Below are 21,795 nucleotides of genomic sequence, written 5' to 3' on the forward strand. Positions count from 1 at the left end.
GCTGTCTCTGAGCCAAAGTTACATGTTGGTCCTCTTGTTTCCTTCCAGTACATGTTGCAGAGGACCCAGGATAGTGATGAGAATGTGGCGCTGGAAGCGTGTGAATTCTGGTTGACCCTGGCTGAACAACCCATCTGCAAGGAGGTGCTCTCTTCACACCTGGTGCAGTGAGTAGCTTTGCCTCTGCAGTACTAGCATTCTAAGTTGCGTGTTATGAAGCCCAGTTTTACTTTGCTTCCTGGTTGACTTAAGTCATGGTTAGGGGCTGCCACCCCTGCTTGCTCCATTCACCAACCCTTTTGTTGATCCTCCACCAATCCAATTCCTCCTTTCCTTTAAACCTGACCAATCTCCATCCCTTTAAACCTCACCCATCCCCTGAGCCCCACCCCCTTTTAAGGGAAGGGGAGACGCTTTAGCAAACTATTCTGAAGCACCTTCCCCACTTCATTAAATAGCTCGCCTGGACCACCTGCCACCCATGCTGCTTGCCTGCTTGATGTTCTTCCACCATGCTGGCTACCATGCAAAATGCAGCTTGACAGCAGCCTTACATTTTTATGTATATTGTACCTTTGTACATGTATATTTTACATTTTTATGTACAATAGGGCAGTGAGACTCCTGGATAGCTTAGACTTACTAGATTTGAAGGGGCTTGGGCATCTGCATGTCCATTCTCCCTGCACATGGTATTATTGCATGTTTCTTTGGCTGTAGCTTTGTGCAAAAACAAATTAAGGCAAAAGCTGGCATGTTGCTAAGCTAGTTTTGCTCAGCTGAGCTTTATCTTTACTTTCATATTTTAAGCATATATGCTTATAGTCTATCTAGTGAATCTAGTACAGGGCTCTTCCAAGTTAGAGGTGTGGAGCCCTTCAACATTCCTTCAATTCTGTTTTTTCTGCAGTTCATCATTACTGCAAAGTTGGGGAGAATTGCCAGATACGTGCAGTATGACTGAGCATTCGGAGCTGGGACAGAAAGGGATTTTTAAAATGGAAGAGTTCATGGGAAAGGTGGCTGCTATGGAGATGCTGTGCATACTTGTTGCGTGCCCAGAGTACCTGTTTCTCTTTCCAACTTGGCAGCAGAGAATAGCATTTTGTGCTAGCCACAACCTTGTGGGCGTGGGATTGCATGGATTATAAATTACTGTTGGACTTTTCTGTCTGGCAGTAGTGACACTTACTTGCTTGCTTGCTGCAAGGAAATCTGCATTGTAGGGGGCATTATCTGAACAGTCGGAAGCTACTGAAATGCCGCCGCCCCGCCCCCCATGTGCACAAAGACATTACTGCTCCTATTTGGCAATGATTAACTTCATTCTTGCCCCAGGACCCAGTTGGTGAATCACTTTTTCTACTCCTTCTCCTTAACAGATTGATTCCAATTTTGGTGAATGGAATGAAGTATTCTGAGATTGACATCATATTGTTAAAGGTATTTGTTTCCAATTTAGGATTTAATACAATATGTATTTCCACCTTCTTCTGGGTTTTACATTCCTCAGTCGCAACTTGTTTGCTGAGCATAACAAATGAAAAGGATTCTGTGTTGTAACATCTAGAATCTCATTCATCCTTACCTCACTCTTGCTGCTGACCATCCTTACAGGAACAGTGCATGGCAGTATGGTTGGCAAATCTTCCGCAACAATGAAACTTTGCCCTTTCAGTTCTGATAGTTGAGGACCCTCATTCCGTAAGGCTGTAAATTATTCCTTGTCCTATTCCTAAAATTGAGCATACCGAGTGACTGCCGATCCCCTTCTTATGTAGTTGGCATTTTAAATGTACTAGTTCTCGTCTACTGAAGCTGGGTCTGTGGTGCTGGGGGCTTTCACTGGAACTCCTGCAAGTTCCATCGTGAGCCGCACCTATATGCTGACTGAATAACCATGTCTTTATAGGAAAAGTTATTCCTAAGATTACAGACTAGGGTTATGGGCTTGATCAGCTGAGTTAAAACACTTTTTCTTGGCTGCAAACACTTTTTCTTGGTGACTTTAGCTATGTTTTGCCCCATTTAGTATAAGCCAGGGCCAGTCTCACTTTTCAAGCGAAATTCATACATGCTTGCATCCTCCCAAGTCAGTGGCCAAGCACATGCATTCTTGGAAATGATGCATAACCTTCAGCCTGACAACTGTGATGGGTTGTTGTATTCGTCCTGTCTGATCCATGGATGCATGAGGTGAAGAGTCCCAAGAAGACTGGAGGGTTACCGTTCTTTGCCAGGGTTTATTTCGGCATTAAGTAACAATCTATCCCACCAAGAACAAAAAATATTGTACTGTTTTGCAAGAGCTCATTTCCCTGGCAGACGAGACTCCGTATTAAATGGGCTTCCATGTGCTCTCCCTACTCAATTTCAGGGTGATGTGGAAGAGGATGAAGCCATCCCTGACAGTGAGCAGGATATCAAGCCTCGTTTCCACAAATCACGCACGGTTACCCTGCAGCATGAGGAGGAACGGCTACAGGATGATGAAGATGGAGAGGATGAGGATGACGACGATGACACGCTATCTGACTGGAATCTGAGTGAGTAGGGGAAGAGTTGTGCAGTGCTTTTGAGATGGAAAAGTGCCAACTATGAGGGTGCCGGGAGCTAGTAGAATGGAGCACTGGGCACATAACTGACTTGATACCATTCCTTTTCATTTGTGATGGTATGGGGCAAATGCCTCTGAATACCAATTGCTGGGAATCGCAGGTGGGCAAAGTGTTGTGCTTATGTCCAGCTTGTAGACTGTCCTCAAGCATCTGGTTGGCCACTGTGAGAACAGGATGTTGGACAAGATGGGCCATTGGCCTGATTCTTTAGACTCTTATGTGGGAAGAAGATACACACCGAAGGAGCTTATTCAATGGTCCAATTTTATTTCTTGTTAAGAAGATAGTTCTTGTTTAATAGAATTGCTGGAATTGCACAGCTTGGGGTTTTCTTACCCCTAAAAGATACTTTCTGCCTTGCATGTTTATCCTAAAGCGAGTTCTTTTTTCCTGCTTGTCTCTTCCCTAAAAGACTCTTTGTTCCCACAGACTTTACTCTGTGCAATGCATAGGGAGTCACTTTATGCTGGAGAGCGGGATCAAATAGCAGCCAAGGCTCCACACACCAGATTTGTCAGTCACCTCTGCCTTATGACCATCTGTGGCATAAGGAGGAATGAAATCCTGCTGGGAGCTCCTGGGTGGATCCAATTGTGTCCCAAATCAGTGAGGCTTATATTCAGCCCCAAACATAAACAGCGCAAGTTCAGGAATGCAAAGGAACAATAAGGCACAAATTGGGAGACCTTATGGGCCTAATTTGGCTCATGGACCAGAGCTTTCCCACTGGTGCTCTGTGCAGATTCTACCACATAGCCCCATGTCTCCTACAGGAAAATGCTCTGCTGCCGCCCTTGATGTATTGGCCAATGTCTTCAGAGATGAGCTCCTCCCACACCTGCTCCCGCTGCTCAAGGGGCTACTCTTCCACCCCGAGTGGGTCATCAAGGAGTCCGGAATCCTCGTTCTAGGGGCCATTGCTGAAGGTGAGTTCTATAGTTGTATCACTTAAACTAGGCGTTTGCATTTGCAAAAAGGGCAGCGACTTCATGCGAACAAGAATTTGGCAGCCCTCTGATATGTCTAGGAAGTATGCTGAACTTATTTTCTTGCATTTCTAGGCTGCATGCAGGGCATGGTTCCCTACCTCCCTGAATTGATTCCCCACTTGATCCAATGTCTCTCTGACAAGAAGGCCCTAGTGCGCTCCATTGCCTGCTGGACCCTGAGCCGTTATGCCCACTGGGTTGTGAGCCAACCCCCAGACATGTATCTCAAGCCTCTGATGACAGAGCTGCTCAAGCGGATTCTTGACAGCAACAAGAGAGTACAGGAGGCTGCTTGCAGGTAACCCGCTCATGGCATCACTTCACTTGATGCACATTTGAACAAGTGTGTTTATCAAAACAGTGTAAGCTCAGAGGGCCTGAATATACTTTTCTTCTGATGGTTCCTTGTAATCTATAGCCATTTCTGCTTGAATGTAGAAGTGTTTCCCAGGATGCTTTTGCAGAGTCTTGGTCCGTTATGGTTAAGCATTTGAGGCAAAACCAAACACCGAAGCTATGACTATCTAGATCAGGTATAATGTGCAAAAATTTAAGAGTACCTGAAAATTGATACACATCTTGAGGCCTTGTTCCTAACTTAGAACCAGACTAGATTCTAGAGTATCTCTGAGCCACAGATCTACCCTTCTTAGACTCCTCGTCTCTCCTGCACCCTTCAGGTTTTCTCTGGATGTGATGAAGAACTTGAAATTTGAGCTCTGCTATGATAGTTCATATATTCGTACTGTCTGACCCAGAGAAATTCCCTTATACTTCCGATCAAAGAGTGGTATAGGGTTATAGTTGACTCTTGTGCAGTGAAACTGATCTCTTTAAGTGCCCAGGATAGAAATTATTCAGGCATCTGTGGATTTCAATCTTTCCAGATTCTGGTACTGCTTTCACTTTGGTCATGCCCACCACTTTTTTTTTCTTGTAACCTTAATTTTAGTGCATTTGCCACCCTTGAAGAAGAGGCCTGCACAGAGCTGGTCCCATACCTCAGCTTCATTCTGGATACTTTGGTTTTTGCATTTGGGAAATACCAGCACAAGAACCTGCTGATCCTGTATGATGCGATTGGCACCTTGGCTGATTCTGTTGGGCACCACCTCAACCAGCCGGTATGTGCATTCTTCCTTTTGGCATTAACAGTGGAAACTGCTAGCATTTAATCACCATGGCTGGTTGTGTCTTCTTACCTCTTCTCATTGGGGTGAAATACTGTCAGCATAAACTAATTATTGAATGCAGGGCAGTCCAAATGCGTGAATGTTTTCCCTTCATTAGTGTGATGAACAAAACCCACTGTAGTTTAACTACATGTACACCACATGTAATCCGCCTCCTTGATAAACCTTGATTGGTGGTACATTCAAAGACCTGAAGCAAAAAAGGTCTCCTATTCCAAGAGATAGTATAAGAATCTAATTGACTGTCAAACCTGTTTCCTTGGTGCTAAGATATTGCAGGTGAAAGGTCTAGAGAAGGGAAGCCCAGAAATGTTTATTTCACTGTTATTAACGCTGTGTGTGTACTACTTTATATTTAAAGTTGTTGTTTTTACAATCAATCAGTATATAAATTGGGTCATTTTATAAATTAAAATTACTACTGACAGGAAGAGCATAATGAAAGGACAGTGTGCTGTAGTGGATAAAGTGAGGGGCTAGGGTTCATATCCTCACTCAGCCACAAAGCTCACTGGATGAACCTGGCCACTCTTTGTCTTGCCAATTTTGTGAAAATAAAATGGAGAGGGAGGAACCATCTAGGCTGCCTTTTGCCCCTTGGAGGAAAGTCAGGAATACAGCTCAGCAGAAGAGCATTCTTTCTATGCAGAAAATCCCACACTCAATCTTGGAAATCTCAAATTAAAGGATATCTGGTGGCGAGGCCAATTAAAGTTGGTAGCTCTCCGGGGTCTTGGGAAGAGCAGACAGTATTTGGTTAGGTGAACCCAGTGGTCTGACTTCATACAAGGCAGCATCGTAGATCCATATATGATTAGGGAGAACTGCTACTTGGTGGAACTGTTACGAGACAGATTTTCCGTTTTTTCTACTTTGTATTATTGACTACAGAATAAAGTAGTGTTGTGGTGTGAGCCTTAACTTAAAATAAGGTGCAGCACTGATTTCTATGATGCTCTGGCACTACAAAAAGTTACTTTAGTGTCATGCAGGTAGAAGTGGTTACAGGTTCCTTTGCTATTATGCAACTGTAAGTCTGCAAATGCCAATGAGGTAAAATACTAGTTTTGTGCTGCTTCTGCACAAATAATTATTCTTAAAAGGCAAAGAAACTTCAAGCACACATACTTAATAGTCTTACTTGTCAAGCATGTTGTTTTTCTTACTGATGCTGTTTCTACTTTTTCTTATTTGGTATAAATGCTGCTATTTATCAAGGCCAAGTCCTTTCTGCTTCTCCAGACAAAATTATTTTTCTCTGAAATAATACGCTGGTCAGAGTGGTTGGGAAACACTTAGAAGTCTGGTTCTATGGAATTATAGTAGTAGTCCTGGTCTGACAGTATCTGCACACTGAGCCCAGAAACAGTGATGACCAATGAAAATACAAGACATTCGAATCCTGAAGCTACATGTTGAGTGTTTTTCAGTTCTGAAGGATTCTGGGCTCACTTTATGATACTGGCAGTGGCTGGGACTACAGCATAATCATAACTGGTCATAACTGATCTTCTCTTACCCAGGAATATATCCAAAAACTGATGCCACCGCTGATACAGAAGTGGAATGAGCTAAAGGATGAGGACAAAGATCTTTTCCCTCTCTTAGAAGTAAGTGGCCAGCCATTAACTTTGGTGGGCTCTAATGCTTCAGTTGAAAGAACTAAGCTCTATTGTGCATAATGGCCATGCTACTCAAAGGCAGTGGTTTCCCCACCCCCTCTGTCTAGCAAGAAATATATTTAATATAATGTATTGGAAATCAGCAAAAAATGTACTGTTGCATGTTGAGAAATAGAGACATTTTGGTTCCCGGGCAGACCCCTTGTCCTTAATGCACAATTCTAGCTGCTTGAAATAATAAACACATGAAAGGGGCAAGTTGTTTCTTGTCCCCTTCATGACTGAGCTAAGTGGTTTTGTGTTAAATGATTTCAGTGATAATAAGGGCAAGACAATGTGCATGCCAGGTGGTCCTCCATGCATGTCTTTTGAGTTGCTGTCTGTTATTTCTACAGTGTTTGTCATCTGTAGCAACTGCACTCCAAAGTGGCTTCCTCCCATACTGTGAACCTGTCTACCAGCGCTGTGTGACACTTGTGCAGAAGACCCTTGCCCAAGCCATGGTAGGATAGGCTGTTGTTTTTTGGTTTTGGTTTTTTTAAAAAACGTATGCTGTATATAATACTTAAGTGTTGGAAAACTGAGTCCCTGTTGATCATAGAAGGGGGTCACATGTGGGCAGATTAACCATAACTGGCAGTAACAAATGCTAGCATTAACCATCAGCTAGGCAACTGAAACTTACCCTGTGCTTTAACAGCACAAGTGTTCCTGTTCAGACTGTTGCTCAGTGAAGCTTGCTATGGCCTTGTTGAGGCTTCGTGTTTTCTTTGATGTAAATGGTTCTCTGTTCTCAATTCGTAGATGTATAGTCAACACCCAGACCAATACGAGGCTCCTGATAAAGATTTCATGATCGTTGCTCTTGACTTGCTGAGTGGTTTGGCTGAAGGTCTGGGATGTCACGTGGAGCAGCTTGTGGCCCGGAGCAATATCATGACTCTCCTGTTCCAGTGCATGCAGGTGGGTGAGAGAGTCCTGCGTTCAATGTGTAATGACTGCTTTAGGCGAGTTCATAACTTCTGGGACCCTGGGATTTCTCAGCCCCAGCCAAGAACTTGAATTCAGAGGTACTTGAGATTAGGCTCACCATTTGTTTTCCAAAATTTGGACTAATGTTAATAAAGCTTACTTCACAAGTAAGCGAGAGAAGTAAGAGCCAGAAAACAACAATATGAGAATTAGCAGACAAAAGCACTATATCATCAATGCTTCTATGTCAATGGGAAGAAATCAGGTTTTGAGGGTGGTGTGAGTGATGTGTTCTACATCATGTGCACTTGAGAATTATAGGCTGAGTAAATTATTGAATATGATAGGAGACTGGATAGATGGTGAGAAACTAAGGGGGGAAATAAGTTAGAAATAATTGTAGCAGAAGCTGCAAGAATAATTGGGTGAATCCAAAGGTTAAAAAAAGGAACAAGCAGGGAGCAAGAGTCCCAGAGTGTCTGTCTTTCAAAAGGATGTTGGACTAGGTTGTTAATGCATTGTGAGTTGTATAAAGAGGTGGGGAGAAAGCATCAGCTACAAGGTTTTGCTGACTTAAGAGCCTCCTGCTATCCAGGGAAGCAGAGCTAGACAGACCCAGCAATGGATAGTCCTGTTCTGGTATTTCAGAGAGGGTCTGTGCCTATTAACAGCCAAATTCCTTCCATCTGCACAAGGCTCCTTCGTAATAATTTTAACAGGGAAGGAGAGTTTATCACTGTCTTTTATGAGAGACCTGTTGAGTGCAGACCCAGAAAAAGTAATGATTAGTGAATAAATAAGTTTGCATCCAAATTTAATCTCATATCCTGGATCTTGCACATCTACTTTGTTTTCCCTCTTTCACTTACAAGTGAGCACCCACCATTATGTCAGACTGAGAGACACTGCAGTAGGCCTGGGTGATATATATTGATATATCGTCCAGGACCAGTATGTGGGGACAGACCACAGTGACAGCTTCACTCAGTGGTATATCGCTGGTGAAACTTTCACCGCTCTTGAGTCCCTTTGCTTCCAGCGCCCAGCACGCTGAGGGAGAAACAAACTGGCTGAGAGCTGGAGGCAGATGGACACAAGCGGCAATGGTTTCACCAGCAATATACCACTGAGTGAAGCTGTCATTGCACTCTGCCCAGGCCGAATCAAGCTGAACCTGCGAGGTGCCAATACAACTTGCTCCTTCTTCCGCTTCTTTAAACTGCTTGGCTGAGGAGCCCAGTGCTGCCCTCGCCTCAGCCAAGCAGTTTTACAGAGCCCCTGACCGGACACGGGCTCTCATGAGCCAGTGGTGGGATGAGGGCTCCATTAAAGTGCTCCCCCTCCCCAGTTGAGAGAGCCCTAACCCTGCTCCTGCTTGCACGCAAGTAGGAGTGGGAGCAGGGCTGCTCAGCTGGGAAGAGCAAAGTCCGCCCTTCCCAGCTGAGAGATCCCCAACCCCACCTGACTGCCTTCTCCAGGAGGGTGTGCTGTGCCTTTACTCCCAGAAAGATGGAGCCCACCTTCCCGGTGGAAGGCAGCCAGGCGGTGTAGGGGCTCTTTGATGCTGCTGGTGGGCCCAGCGCTCGCCAGCAGCCCCTCTCCGCAAGGCACGAATAAGGTGGATTTATGCCCCGTGCCTTGCAGACTTCGCCCGGGAGGGTGAGCTGCATCATTCCTCCCGGGGTGAACGACCCCCTACCGGAGGAAAGAGACAGTGCACCTGCACGGGCGAAGGCAGTCAAACACACAGAGCTTGATAGGTTCCATGTGCTTGACTACTGCCACTTGGTCCATCTTTGGAGAGTGGGGAGCAAGCGGGCAAGGTAGCTCGCCCACCCCCCATGCCAGCAAAGGCAGAAGGAGCTTGGCCAAGGAGCCCCAAGGTCCTTGCTGCTCCAGGACAAGTAGCAGGGGACTTGGGGCTGGCTCCGCTGGGGACAGAAGCCTTTCCGCCCCCTGGCTGAGCAGCAGGCTGGGGCCAGCTGTATTGGCCACAGCCCATGAGGCGCTGGGGTGAAAGTGCCTCAGCTCCCACAATGAGAGTTGTGGCAGTTTCACCCAGCATCTCGCTGGTTATGGCCAACATCGCCCAGCCCTACACTGCAGTCTTGGATGGTACACACAACACTGTCCCTTCTAAACTTCCTTGCTCTCCCTGTAGGACACCATGCCAGAGGTTCGGCAGAGCTCATTTGCACTCCTAGGAGACCTTACCAAAGCCTGTTTCATGCATGTCAAGCCATGCATTGGTAGGTACCTGTTGAGTTCTTGTTGTGTGACCTTATGTTTCTTGGCATGATAGTAGTGATCTTTGTGTTAATACTGTTTTTAATCCCAAGGTCTGAGAGGGACCAAGATAGCTGCTAGCAGTTATAATAGCTCTCAAGTGGTAACAGATTTTGGTATATATTGTATCTGGAGGAAGAAACATATCTGCCTTGGTTTTCTTTTATGAAAAACAGGTTTTTGCCCTAATGCTGTTAAGGCCTTGTGTAGTAGTTTAGAGGGGGCATAGCTAAGTTGTAAAGCTCATGCTTTACATGCAGAAAGTCCCAGTTTTAATCATTAGTGCACAAAACAAAGAAAAAGATTAACCAGCAGGTATTTTCCTGGCAGATTAGCCACACAGACACAGCTGGGTTTAAGTCTGTCTTGCAGCCCACGCAGGAAACCTCATTGATTACTTTGAATCCTCTTCCTTCCTGTCTTGGCATCTTGTTTTAACTGCCAGTCCAGACAGACATTCTTTCTCCTTCTCTGTCCTCTGTGCTTGCTGATTTCTTCCATCTTTTTTGTCAACCCCCTTTCAGTGTTTTCTTAGGGAATCTTCATAAGGCTCTCTCCATCTTAACTACTCAAGCCCCTGACCTCTGTTCCCATACGATTGCTTATGTTCAAAGTATCTGCTTCACATTAGTCAGAAAGGTGATGGATTTAAGTACCTTGTCAGTTCAGGGCAATCTCTGCATTTTTCAGAAAGACAAAGTAAACCTCAGAATAGATCTGTCCTACATTCCTAAGGTGAGATCCACCTTCCATAGGTCACAAGAACTGAACCTCCCCTCTTTTTGCCATCTCAAAAGGTACATAGAAGCACTAGATGAAATACAAAGAGTGAGAGAGAAAAATCAGTAAGTGGTCCTAAACAACAGCTGTCAGCCACAGAGACAATTCAGGGCTAGATGATCCAATGGTATGATTATAGCCAGAAATTTGTTACCAGAACTAAGAAAGAAAATATGCAGAGGTGTTGTAGTAGCCGTGTGCTTTATTTAGAAAAAGACCAGGGTTTAATGTTTTACAACTCTCTTCAAGGGTACTTTCCATTTTCAGCTCCTTTCAGAGAGAACAGGTTCTTTTTCTTCGCCCTCCTAGATTTATTGCTGCTATTGAGACATGTTGACAATGATACTTAACATTGAACGTTTCCCTACTTTTAAAATGGTTTCAGTACTATCACTGTTAGCTCTGGATAGGGAATGAGGGCAACTTACAAGGCTACTTAGTCAAAAGCTAGTGTCTATGACAGGATATATGACAGGATATATGCAAGGAGCCATCTGGCTTCTACATCTAAGGCAGATTCAGTATTTGCCAATATATGAGTGCAGAAAATTGATGGATCAGAGTCCAAATACTGTGGACATGTACCCTTTCTCATTTTGGTTTTGAATGCAGCATAGATTCAAGGCTCAGTATTCTTATGGTGTAGTGGTTAAGAGCGGTAGTCTCGTAATCTGGGGAACTGGGTTCGCGTCTCCGCTCCTCCAAATGCAGCTGCTGGGTGACCTTGGGCCAGTCACACTTCTTTGAAGTGTCTCAGCCCCACTCACCTCAGAAAGTATTTGTTGTGGGGGAGGAAGGGAAAGGAGAATGTTAGCCACTTTGAGACTCCTTCGGGTAGTGATAAAGCGGGATATCAAATCCAAACTCCTCCTCTTCTTCTTCTTATACAGCACCTTGCAGCTAAGGGCTATGGGTACATTATTTTCTCAGATGTTTCTGGGTGAAGAAATATTCCCTCTTGTCCAATAAGACTGCAGTGCATTTAAATTTTATTTTCTGTTTACATGTAACAAAATGTTATGTAACTGTCTTTGTATATTTTGAATTAATAGAAGACCAATAAAATCTTTTTTTTTAAAAAAAAAGTGCAGCGCACCCTGGATGTTGGGCAGAGTTAGGGAAGAATGCAGCATAGTGCTACGGCAGTTGTTTTAACTTTGTATTTTGTGTATTGTATTCCATTTATTTTGTGCGTCCCCCATGATATTTTTGAATGGGTGATTTATGCATTATTCAAATAAATAAAACAATGTGTCATCTTAGCTGTGCCAAAGGCCAAAACTGGGGCTGTCATACAAACCTGAGTTAGAGCATTGATCTTGTTTGGAAACTGGTTTGGAGGACTAAGGACCTCATCTTTGCCTTGGTGCTAGTCAGTGCTGACTAAATTGCTAGTGTTTTATCTGCCCTATTCTGTTAATGTAGTTGTTTGCTTTTGGTTGGATTTCTGTGTATCTTGCCCTTAGATCAAAATACTGTGGTACCTCATGTTACGTACTGTCCCCCTTACGAATGCGGGTTACACGCTCCGCTAACCCGGAAGTAGATGCCTCTTGTTGCAACCTTTGCCCCCAGATGCAAGCGGAAGTTGCGCTCCAGTGGCGCAGCAGCAGCAGCGGGAGGCACCAAGAAAGCGAGCCTCATGTTACGAGTGGTTTCCTGTTACGAACGGACCTTCAGAATGGATTAAGTATGTAACACGAGGTACCACTGTAGTGTAGGGAATGCTATCAATACTTCAGTTAAACCAATACATGTCTCTTCTCTTCAGCTGAATTCATGCCCATCCTAGGGACCAACCTGAATCCAGAATTCATTTCTGTTTGCAATAATGCCACCTGGGCTATTGGAGAGATCTGCATGCAGATGGGTAAGTGTACCAGGAACCCACAGTAAGTTTAAGCAGCTAGCTTTGTACTGCCATGCTGTTCAGCAGTGGTACCCTCTTCTAGCTCCTTATAGGAGAAAAATGCAACTTCCGACTGTTCGGATGGGTAGGTGTTTGGCTGTTAAGTTGACTTATCTTCCTACATGTTAGCGGTGTAACAGCAGAAGTTCCTGAGTTTCAGCAAAGTGTAGCTAAATTCATTTCTACTATTGACATAATAAGGTCCTTGGCCCTACATTATGGATAGCTCATGAGAGTCTCGAGTTACAGCTACAATACTGTGTCTACCTCTAATTTTGGGCTGTCTGGAAACATGCGATTTCCTCCTGTATGTCAAATGGAGCAGGGTATTGTGTAGCAATTCTTCGAGCTATGTATGACTCAGCTGATCATTTCTTCCTTACCAGGGGCTGAAATGCAACCATATGTTCAAATGGTCCTGAATAACCTTGTGGAGATAATCAACAGGCCAAACACCCCAAAAACACTTCTAGAGAACACAGGTGAGGGTGGACTCCTAATTCTGTCTTAATTGCATTTCTTTTTGGTACCCTTGTGCTTATTATCAAACTGGTGAAAAAGGGTTTGTATGTACCTTTTCACTCATCTGCTTTGAAAAGGGATATGACTTTTTTATGCTGGAGCACATGACCAGTCGTGGAAAAATCCAATTAAATCTTGGAGTTCTGTGACTATTCCTCCACTAACACCGTGCTACTTCTAAGAAGTCTTTTTGTTTCTGTTGCCTGCTGAGAGTCCCATGGGGGACGTGATCCTATATCAAAGAGTTAACTTCCTTTTCTAGAAGTCTCTTCTGGCCTTTTCTGCACACAGCATTTGCTGCAAATGGCTCTTGAACCCCATATTTCCCCCCTATTATTTTTTACAACTGCACTATGCACGTAATATGGTCTAGGTCCTGTGATTCCATGTGCCCCCTTATAAATCCCGCCTTCCAAACTCATGATGCTACAGAACAGACAAGGCTGCTGCTTTGAGCAGTTGTGACAGGCTTGTTTCTCTCCCCTTTCTAGCCATCACGATTGGACGCTTGGGTTACGTCTGCCCTCAGGAGGTGGCACCGATGCTGCAGCAGTTTATCAGACCTTGGTTAGTGTTTATACTCAGACAGGAGATGTGACCTTTTGGCCTCACTTTGCAGAGGGTGAGATCCACAGGGGCCACCCTCTCAATCTGTCAGCTTCGTTCTAGAACAAGTTGATGTGCATTCAGAGGCATTTTGCTCAATCAGTTTTTGTCCAGCTCATATTTGTCTCAGTCAATACATCATCCATCAAGGTTGTGTTTCTTTTAGAGGGGATATCGCCATTTTTCTGAGCACTGGTTGGGATCCAGTGTTGCATGAGCGGACTTCTGGTGGTGAAGTGAGACTTTAACTTTATTTTTTACACCCTGTAGCCAGTTGTGCACCTCCCAAATCTCTGGAGGGTCCCCAAGCCCTTGAAAGCAGATTTTGTGTACGGGGGCTGCAGGGTGGATGGCAGGAAGGTTAAGTCCTGTTCAAGTAGAAATCCACACTGTGCAGTAGAAGCTATTTAGACAATATATACAATACAAAGAGAGTGATACAGATAGTGCATCTATTAGTATTGTACTCGTGCCAAGGATATTGGGCAACTGCTATATATTCCCTGCGATGCTGTCTAGTGACAAGCTGCAGAATCATCCTGCTCACCTCTCTTGTCTCTTTTCCCCTCCTGCCACTACGTAGCAACTCTTTGGCTGACTCCATCTTCACACTCTAATTGCACAGTGCTCATCCATCAGTATTTTTGAGAATGCAAAACACATGTGGAGCACACTTTTTTCTTCTGTGGGAAATTACTAAAATGTAATTAGTCACATTTAAATTTGTTCAACTTTCTGCCACCTTCAGTTGGGAGACGGATTTGCAGCCTTATCCCAACTATTGATTTGACTTTACATGGAATCCCCAAATACCCAGAAAGGAGTATTCTAATTGAATACTGGTATTAAAAAACATGGTCAATAGAAGAGCACACCCTGGACATGAGAATTAATCTAATACTTGATCTTCAGTAAGTCTTGATCCATATGTTTGTAACTTTTTTCCCTATTAAAAAATGCCAAGCCAGCTGTTCTACCTTAGCATTATTGCATGGATTTGTGGGGAAGGAGCTATTTTTTCTCTTCTCTGCCTCTCCAGTGTGCAAAGTGTTTGCTTTGGCTCCTAGGTGTACATCCCTCAGGAACATACGTGATAATGAGGAGAAGGACTCGGCCTTCCGTGGCATCTGTATGATGATTGGGGTAAACCCGGGTGGAGTTGTGCAGGTAATTATGTTAAGAGATTTTTCAGATGTTTGTGGGATACCTTTGATCACTAGAAAGGTCCCTGTGATAAATATATAGCAAATGGCTGAACCCCAAACAGCACAATTGCTTCTTAAGGGCAAAGTACCCTGGCCTTCAGCAGTTCTAGTTATTTTGTTTTGTGGGGCCCACCTCTTTTGCTGAATTTATATTATCTGTTCTGGTTGCAAAAAGTTTACCTGCTTTTATAATTATAACTGTTTTAATGATTTTACTTTATGTTGCTCTAACCTGCCTTGGGACCTTATGGGAAAGGCAGGTAAACAATCTTCATAAATAAATATATCCAAAGTCACATATATCTTACAGAATTATGCAATTTATTTTGATGCATCTGCAGTTGGAGTGCTGTGTGCTGCTTAGTGTCTTTTTCTTTGTGTCCCTGAGGTGTAGTACATTTTCCAAAACCTGTGCTGGTTTAGAATGGTAGCAAATCCCTAGTGATTCTAGTGACCTGGGATCTGTACTGAGTTTTCTTATTCTTCTGTAGGATTTTATTTTCTTCTGTGACGCTGTTGCTTCCTGGGTGAGCCCCAAGGATGATCTGAGGGACATGTTTTATAAGGTATGTCACTGCAGTGGAGAAAGGCTTCTTTGGTCACATACTAAAAGAATGGGCTTTGTTTGTGTTTGTCATGCTGGCATTGGGTGGGTGGAGGGAATACACCTAGACTTCCCCTTGACACAGATTGCTGTGTGAATATTTATTGAAACCGCTAGCCACATTTTGTAGTAGGCGGTGTAGTTGACCCAGTAGTTTCTTCCTTGATAGCAGACTCATACTAAGCCTGATTCTTGGTTTTCATTTTTAGCATTCCCAGCACGAGTAACTAGATAAAAGCTTGGAAATGTGGTGGCAGTATACTGATCCTTAGCAAACCCTCCCTGGACCCAGAAGTGTGTGGCGGCTATCACTCAGTTGCAAATAAGCTACTTTGTAACACCAAGCCACACCACAGCTTAAGGCAAACGTGGGTTCCTGGAGCAAAGATTGTGGCTGCAGTACTCCTCCCCCCAGTATTGCTGCTACGACGTTACCTAGGACTAGCCATGATTTAACTTAATGTTCTATCCAGACTGGGGTCAGAGACAACTAAGCCTGAGTTCGGACATAATGCCAAACCATAGCTTGGCAGCAGATACAGGGTACAGATTCCATTTATTATCAAGTGAATCAATCATAGAGTGGGATTATAATCACAGACTGAGAAGATCCTCTGTTCCAGTCCTGTGGAGGATGCAACTACAGCATTCTTGAGAGATGGTCATCCATAGTTCTTAAATACCTCGAACAAAGGAGAACCCTCTTCCCTGCACTTTCCTAAGGCAGTTTGTTTCCACTGCCAAACAGCTCTTCCCGCAGGAAGTTCCTTCTACCATTTAGCCAAAAATTATTTTCCTGATATTTCCACTTCTGGGTTCTAGCCTTGCTCTAATGTCTCATAACTACGGATTGGAGTTCCTGTGTGTATACACTTGATATGCAACTGCTAAATCCAGTTGAGCTCTGCGAAACAAACTTGGGGCCTCTTGTGTATGTTTTTGTTAAGGTTTTAAGCAAGGTTAACAAGTTTCCCACTCTTGACACAGAGTGTAAATACCAGGTTTCCTAGTTCTCTCTGAGCCCATGGGAGGCTAGAGTTGGGGGACAGAGTGTGATAGCTATTTTCCACTTGTGATGATCTCTTCTTCTTTCTCAGATTCTTCATGGCTTCAAAGATCAAGTTGGGGAGGAGAACTGGCAGCAGTTTTCAGAGCAGTTTCCTCCACTGCTGAAGGAGAGGTTAGCTGCGTTCTATGGGGTCTAGGCAAACAGTGAAACCGTACTCGGTAAGTCCCATATTCGGTGAGATGGGAGAGGGAGAAAACCCTAAGAAGGGAAAGGAGTGACCAAAGTAGGAAGAATGAATTGAATGTTGGAGCTAATTGAGATGGAAAGATGTAGGCCAGCTTGTAGTCAGTTGTCCTCTCAGTGATGCAGAATCTGTGCTTCAGTGATACTGAGCAGAGGCTCTTGAGAATGTGAATGTGGAGATCAAATATCCCATATAGGAAGCAATCTACTACCCTTGTGGGATGTGTCAGGAGATGGCAGTGCAGGAAAGCCCATATTCCCCAGCCACAATTCCTCTTATCCTGATATTTGAGGTTCCGGCCTTCCGTATTGATATTTGCTTATGAATTAATGTAGCGGAAGAGTTCAAAGTCCACCCTACTCCGGCTTTGACCCCAATTTGCCAGTACGGCAATCAGTCTGCCCAAGTTAGTTGTGGCTGTGTATCCTGCAGACATACTAGTAGATAGCATGAGCAACATGCTGTGGAAGGGGGAGTCAGGCTCTAATGTGCTCTGCTGGTTACTTTTATTTAATACTGACTGTCTTTTTTCTCTCAGGTTCCTGTGTGCGCTGGGAGGAATACTGGGAACTCGTCCACAACCCAGTGTTACAAATCCCTGTTAATGGGGGGTTAGGGAGGACGGGAAGAGCATTGTGGGACATAAAATGACTTCACTCCCCATCTCCTGAAATTTACAAAGTTGGGGGGGAGGGTGGGCCTCCGTGACCAATTTAAACAAAAACCAGGGTATCTCACTAGCGGAAGGAAAAGGTCTCTACTCAGAGGCCATCGTTGGTGGAATGGGGTGGGGTGGGACTCGGACCTGGGCTGAGAAAGGGGAGCAATCTTAAACTGCAACACTCTTGAGAAGGGGATCTAACTAGGGGCCATCATAAAGGACTAGCTAATAATAATAAATAATAATAAATAAAGGATCGGGTTTAAGATGTTAAAATGGGATTAAAAGATACAATGGTTTAAAACCAGCTGATGAAGAGGGAAGAGTTAAAACTCAATCCAAGGGGGTTATACTGCTGTATATTTCCAGTCACCGGTGTTCAAGAGATCAGCTATTCACCTTTTCAAGACTGCATGGTGACCAAGAAGTAGACTAGTGAACCTGTGAGTAGCCCATAATGACTAAGTGTAAGCATTTTCATCTAGGAATCTTAAGGAAACCCACAAACCCTTTTTGCCATAGTTGCCATGGCACTGTGTGCTGGATGTGATGCTTGGAGCAAAGGCAGCCTCTGACTTTGTGGGGACCTGCCAGCCATCTAGGGAGCAGTCCCTATCATAAGAAATACTGTTGGAGAAGCATGTCTTTATTTTTTAAGAAGATGCCGCAGTGCAATGAATCTGTTACCCTGTTGTTCAGCTGTTACTTTGTGACACTGCTATTGCATTACTTCAGCTGCAGGAGGCAGGCGAGAGCAAGGAAGGAAACTGAATTCCATCTGTCCATAGGCCAAAGGCTGGCGGAGACCAGTGTGCACTCGGTCATTTTTATATGGCACACGTTATGTTGTATCCTGCGCTATTGGGGGTCAGAATGGCATTTGTACATACATAATGGTGATTTAAACTTTCTGTCTTAAGGGAGTTCTATGCCGCATCCACCACTTTGGTTTACAAAAGGAGCAGTAAACATAGCAAAGCATAGAGGAATTAATAAAATAGAGCCCTCCATGCATGGCCAGTGGAAGCTCGTAGCTTTTGCTGCATGCTTAGTGGAGTAGCTGTCTTAAATAATTCTCATTAGACCCAAATCTGTTCGGTCCCTGGAAATAGAATCTGGGGTTTGCTGAATGAATTTGAGTTAGTGAAGCCATAGCTTTTTAATTGTAAGTGAAGAGGATGTGAAGTGGAAGCAAGCCTGTTTTCCCAAAGGCAGCTAGGTTATGGGGAAAAGGGGATACTGCTTCACCTGATGAGAGCAACTTCTGGAAAAGTGGGAAGTGCTGGGGAGGAAAAAATAGTCACCAGGAATATTCTGCAGAGTCAACATGAATAGAGTTTGCCCAAAGAAATGATTGCCGGCAGGCAGCGTGCTGAGGAAGAAGAGACAAGTGAACTGAGCCCCAGCCCCAGCTTTCTTCAGAGCAGATCCCAAAGGAACTTGAGCAGCATCAGGATTGGTAGCCAGACAACTGGGTTGAACTGTGCCGCATATCCTGTATTGCTTTGGTGATGGTAGATACAGTGGTGGGATGACTGAAGAAGAAGATATGTGACAGAGGATGGACACCCGTGTTCTGGGATAAGGAGATGCTTTCTTTGACAGCAATTGACAGTGACACTGAGTATAGTGGGGTGAATTTCTGAAAGTGTATTTGTGAGATTGCTCAGTAACTTAAACTTCACTGATATCCCCTCCCATCTCCTTTTTCTTTCTATCCCTGGCCTCTGTTTCACATGTTGTAGTGCTTGCAGTTCTTTGAGATTTGTCATAGAACTTGCTGGGGCATTATTGTGCAGGCTTTTTTTTTAACTTGGAGGCAGCACATACCTAAGTGAAAGCTGCTCTCCTAATCCTTGAATCCAGTTGCTAGGGACAGCCCTGCACTCTTCTAGGATAGCTAGTTCAAAAAAAAAAAAAAAAATGATAGTAAACTTGCAAATGCATTCCTCAATTCGTCTTTTTAATAGTGTGGAACTCGAGCAGGTCTCTGGAAGCAATCAGCTAGTTCTTTGCATTTTAATGATTTTATTACAAGCGTTCCCTCTCGTGCCTCAGTTTCAACTTTCCCTATCCTGCAACGGGGAAAGCCAGAGGGTTCTATTTGGGAAGCAATTGGTTTTTAAAATGGGCAAGAAATGTGCACAGATGGCAGGCAGAGTCCTGGCTTGTGCTTCTCAACTGAAGGCTTGTGAACTCTTCATTCATCCAGTGAAGTTTAAGCTACTTGACCTGACTGCCTCTTGAAATGAAATTTGTCTTTTGTACAAGTGCTTCTAGTATTGCCTCCTGTTCGTTAATCCTGGATTTGTATATTTGTAAATGTGCCGTAATGTTTCCAATGGTGGAACTGCAGTGTACCTAGTGTTGAAGCAGCTGCTTGCACCTTGCTCAAATGAGATTTTTCTCATTTTATGTATAATTTTTTTGTCAACTAAAAAATTCTTGTGACTCCAGTTTCCATGTTTCTGCCCAGTTTTTCACCCCATAACTGAATGTTTTGTATATTTCTGGCACAGGTCTGAGTGGCCAGAAAATTCAACCAGGCTGAAGAGCCTCTCTTACTGTAGAATTCAAAAAAACAAACAAAAAACAATCAACTCACAGTTTAAACACATTTAACTTTTGTGAATTCAGCTTTACGTGCTTATCCAGGAAAAAAATTAAAGGGGGTGAGTGTCTGAGGGGCAGGGGGAACCTTGGCAATGTCACCTGCCACTGCACTCACCTTGGGAAAGTGTGTTTTGACTATACAGTACACAAATTTGGCTTTATGCACTAGGTCCATGATATAACCTGTATAAGTTGAAACTTAATTTTATTAAGTCTTTACTAACTCTTCTATTGGCCTGCTCTATTATGAGGGTAGTACTTCTGACATTACGTGGGAAGCTGCAAAACCCTCTTCTAGTTGGATTTAATAGAATTTTCAAATTGTCACAATGCCAACTTTTATATTGGTAGAATATACCCATTAGCTCAGAAGTGCACCAGTGTTATGTGGGATGATGTAATTGTATTTCCACCACATATAAATATCCCAAAGTGACATCATTAATTCGTGATTTACCTTGGTGTGCTTCCTCTAATCCTTAGTTGTATGTCTTTGCCAATAAAGGCTGAAGCTGCTTAAATCCCTTTGGCTTTATTGACCAGCACCTTGAATTGAGTCCAGGTCAACAGGAAATCAATGCAGATTCTCAACCAACTTTTCAGAAAAGGGCAGGTTAGAAAGGCAGTTTCCTGAGAAATACATATCTACATTGAATTCTAGGGGCGAGACTGACTTGCAGTCCTTTTGAAACAGCATAAGGTATTAACTATTCCTGGCAAGCCTAGTGGGCTTCAGTAGGAGAGAATGGTAAAAGACCTGTTCCCATTCTAAATATACAGCAACTGTCATTAAAAAAGAGACGTGGATGCGCCAGAAGCAGCGGACAAACACCGGCTCCCTCAGCCTGTAAAGCGAGATGAGCGCCACAACCCCAGAGTTGTTCGCGACTCAACTTAACTGTCAGGAGTCCCATTACCTATCATTAAAAAGCTTGTGTTGTTAATTAATATACTACTATTGAGTTATTAGTATGGCTAACAGTAGTAATTCACTTTTCTGAACAAGTTCTTCCTCACTGGTGAATAACATGTTCAGAAAATTAGACCTTGATGTTTAAGGGCTTTTGGGAAGTTCTGTTGACATAAGCTCTGTTACATTTTTATTTAACAGTGTGAAGGTTATGTGTGTACATTATCCAATTCCCATTTTCTTAGTTAAAAAAATCTGACACCAGCATATTGGGCATGTTCACACATTGCACTGAACACTGGTGCAAGCTGCCTGTACATACAGAAGTGTTATGTGTGGAAGAGTGCACATTTTTTCCTTTGTCCAGCTCAACTAGTGTGCACATGGACTGTACACTCATTGATTGAGAACCTCCCTATTGGCTCATACTAAAATTTGCTGATTAGAACATGTCACTCAAACGCATGTCAGTTTATAGTTTAAAAATACATTGAACAATGGCTCAGTATAGCTTAAGACTCTTAATCTCAGGGTTGTGGGTTCAAGTCCCACGTTGGGCAAGTCCTGCATTGCAGAGGTTTGGACTCTTACCCTTGTGGGTCCCTTCCAACTCTACAGGTCTATGATGAAAACAACTATTCCAAAACTATAAATGACTGCAGTTGCCTTATATTATTCTTTAAAACCTAGTCTGAAGACATGTTCTTAATCTTGTCTTTTGAGCTGTCCATGTTTGTCTTACTAACCATTAGCAAATCGCAGCCAGTTACGGCAAAGGAATAAACTAAGCTTACAAGATAGTACTATGACTACTCGGACAATACTGAAATGGCGATCCTGTGCTCTTACGTGCCTACTAAGAGGGAAGCCGGGCCTTCCTTTGACACGCCTAAGCGGCCTCGACCTGATCCCGTTGACCGGAGGCAGCTGCCGCTGCGCGAAAACGCCGCTTTAGCAGCCCTGGGTTGCTCCCCGACACGCAACACGCCGCAGTGGTCCCGAAGGCAGCGCGGAGCCGCCTGGCCTGAAATGGTCGGACTCGGCAGAGAGCC

At 43.8% G+C, this 21,795-nt stretch overlaps 1 protein-coding gene across 1 annotated transcript in view; it reads left to right on the forward strand.

Moving 5' to 3' along the window:
- TNPO2 (transportin 2) overlaps positions 1 to 19,676 on the forward strand; it is a 31,510-nt gene extending 11,834 nt beyond the window's left edge. The window contains exons 9-25 of the mRNA XM_083430747.1: positions 49 to 167; positions 1,383 to 1,443; positions 2,378 to 2,546; positions 3,392 to 3,544; positions 3,680 to 3,905; positions 4,560 to 4,731; positions 6,324 to 6,410; positions 6,818 to 6,925; positions 7,227 to 7,385; positions 9,556 to 9,643; positions 12,232 to 12,330; positions 12,756 to 12,851; positions 13,383 to 13,458; positions 14,565 to 14,664; positions 15,194 to 15,268; positions 16,404 to 16,533; positions 17,098 to 19,676. Coding sequence (XP_083286873.1) covers positions 49 to 167; positions 1,383 to 1,443; positions 2,378 to 2,546; positions 3,392 to 3,544; positions 3,680 to 3,905; positions 4,560 to 4,731; positions 6,324 to 6,410; positions 6,818 to 6,925; positions 7,227 to 7,385; positions 9,556 to 9,643; positions 12,232 to 12,330; positions 12,756 to 12,851; positions 13,383 to 13,458; positions 14,565 to 14,664; positions 15,194 to 15,268; positions 16,404 to 16,511 — 1,896 coding nt within the window. The 3' untranslated portion in view covers positions 16,512 to 16,533; positions 17,098 to 19,676. The remainder of the gene's footprint in view (positions 1 to 48; positions 168 to 1,382; positions 1,444 to 2,377; positions 2,547 to 3,391; positions 3,545 to 3,679; positions 3,906 to 4,559; positions 4,732 to 6,323; positions 6,411 to 6,817; positions 6,926 to 7,226; positions 7,386 to 9,555; positions 9,644 to 12,231; positions 12,331 to 12,755; positions 12,852 to 13,382; positions 13,459 to 14,564; positions 14,665 to 15,193; positions 15,269 to 16,403; positions 16,534 to 17,097) is intronic.
- The last annotated feature ends 2,119 nt before the right edge of the window (positions 19,677 to 21,795 follow it).

This window comes from Podarcis tiliguerta (assembly GCF_965153285.1).
Source record: "Podarcis tiliguerta genome assembly, chromosome: 2".
Classification (NCBI taxonomy): Eukaryota; Metazoa; Chordata; class Lepidosauria; order Squamata; family Lacertidae; genus Podarcis; species Podarcis tiliguerta.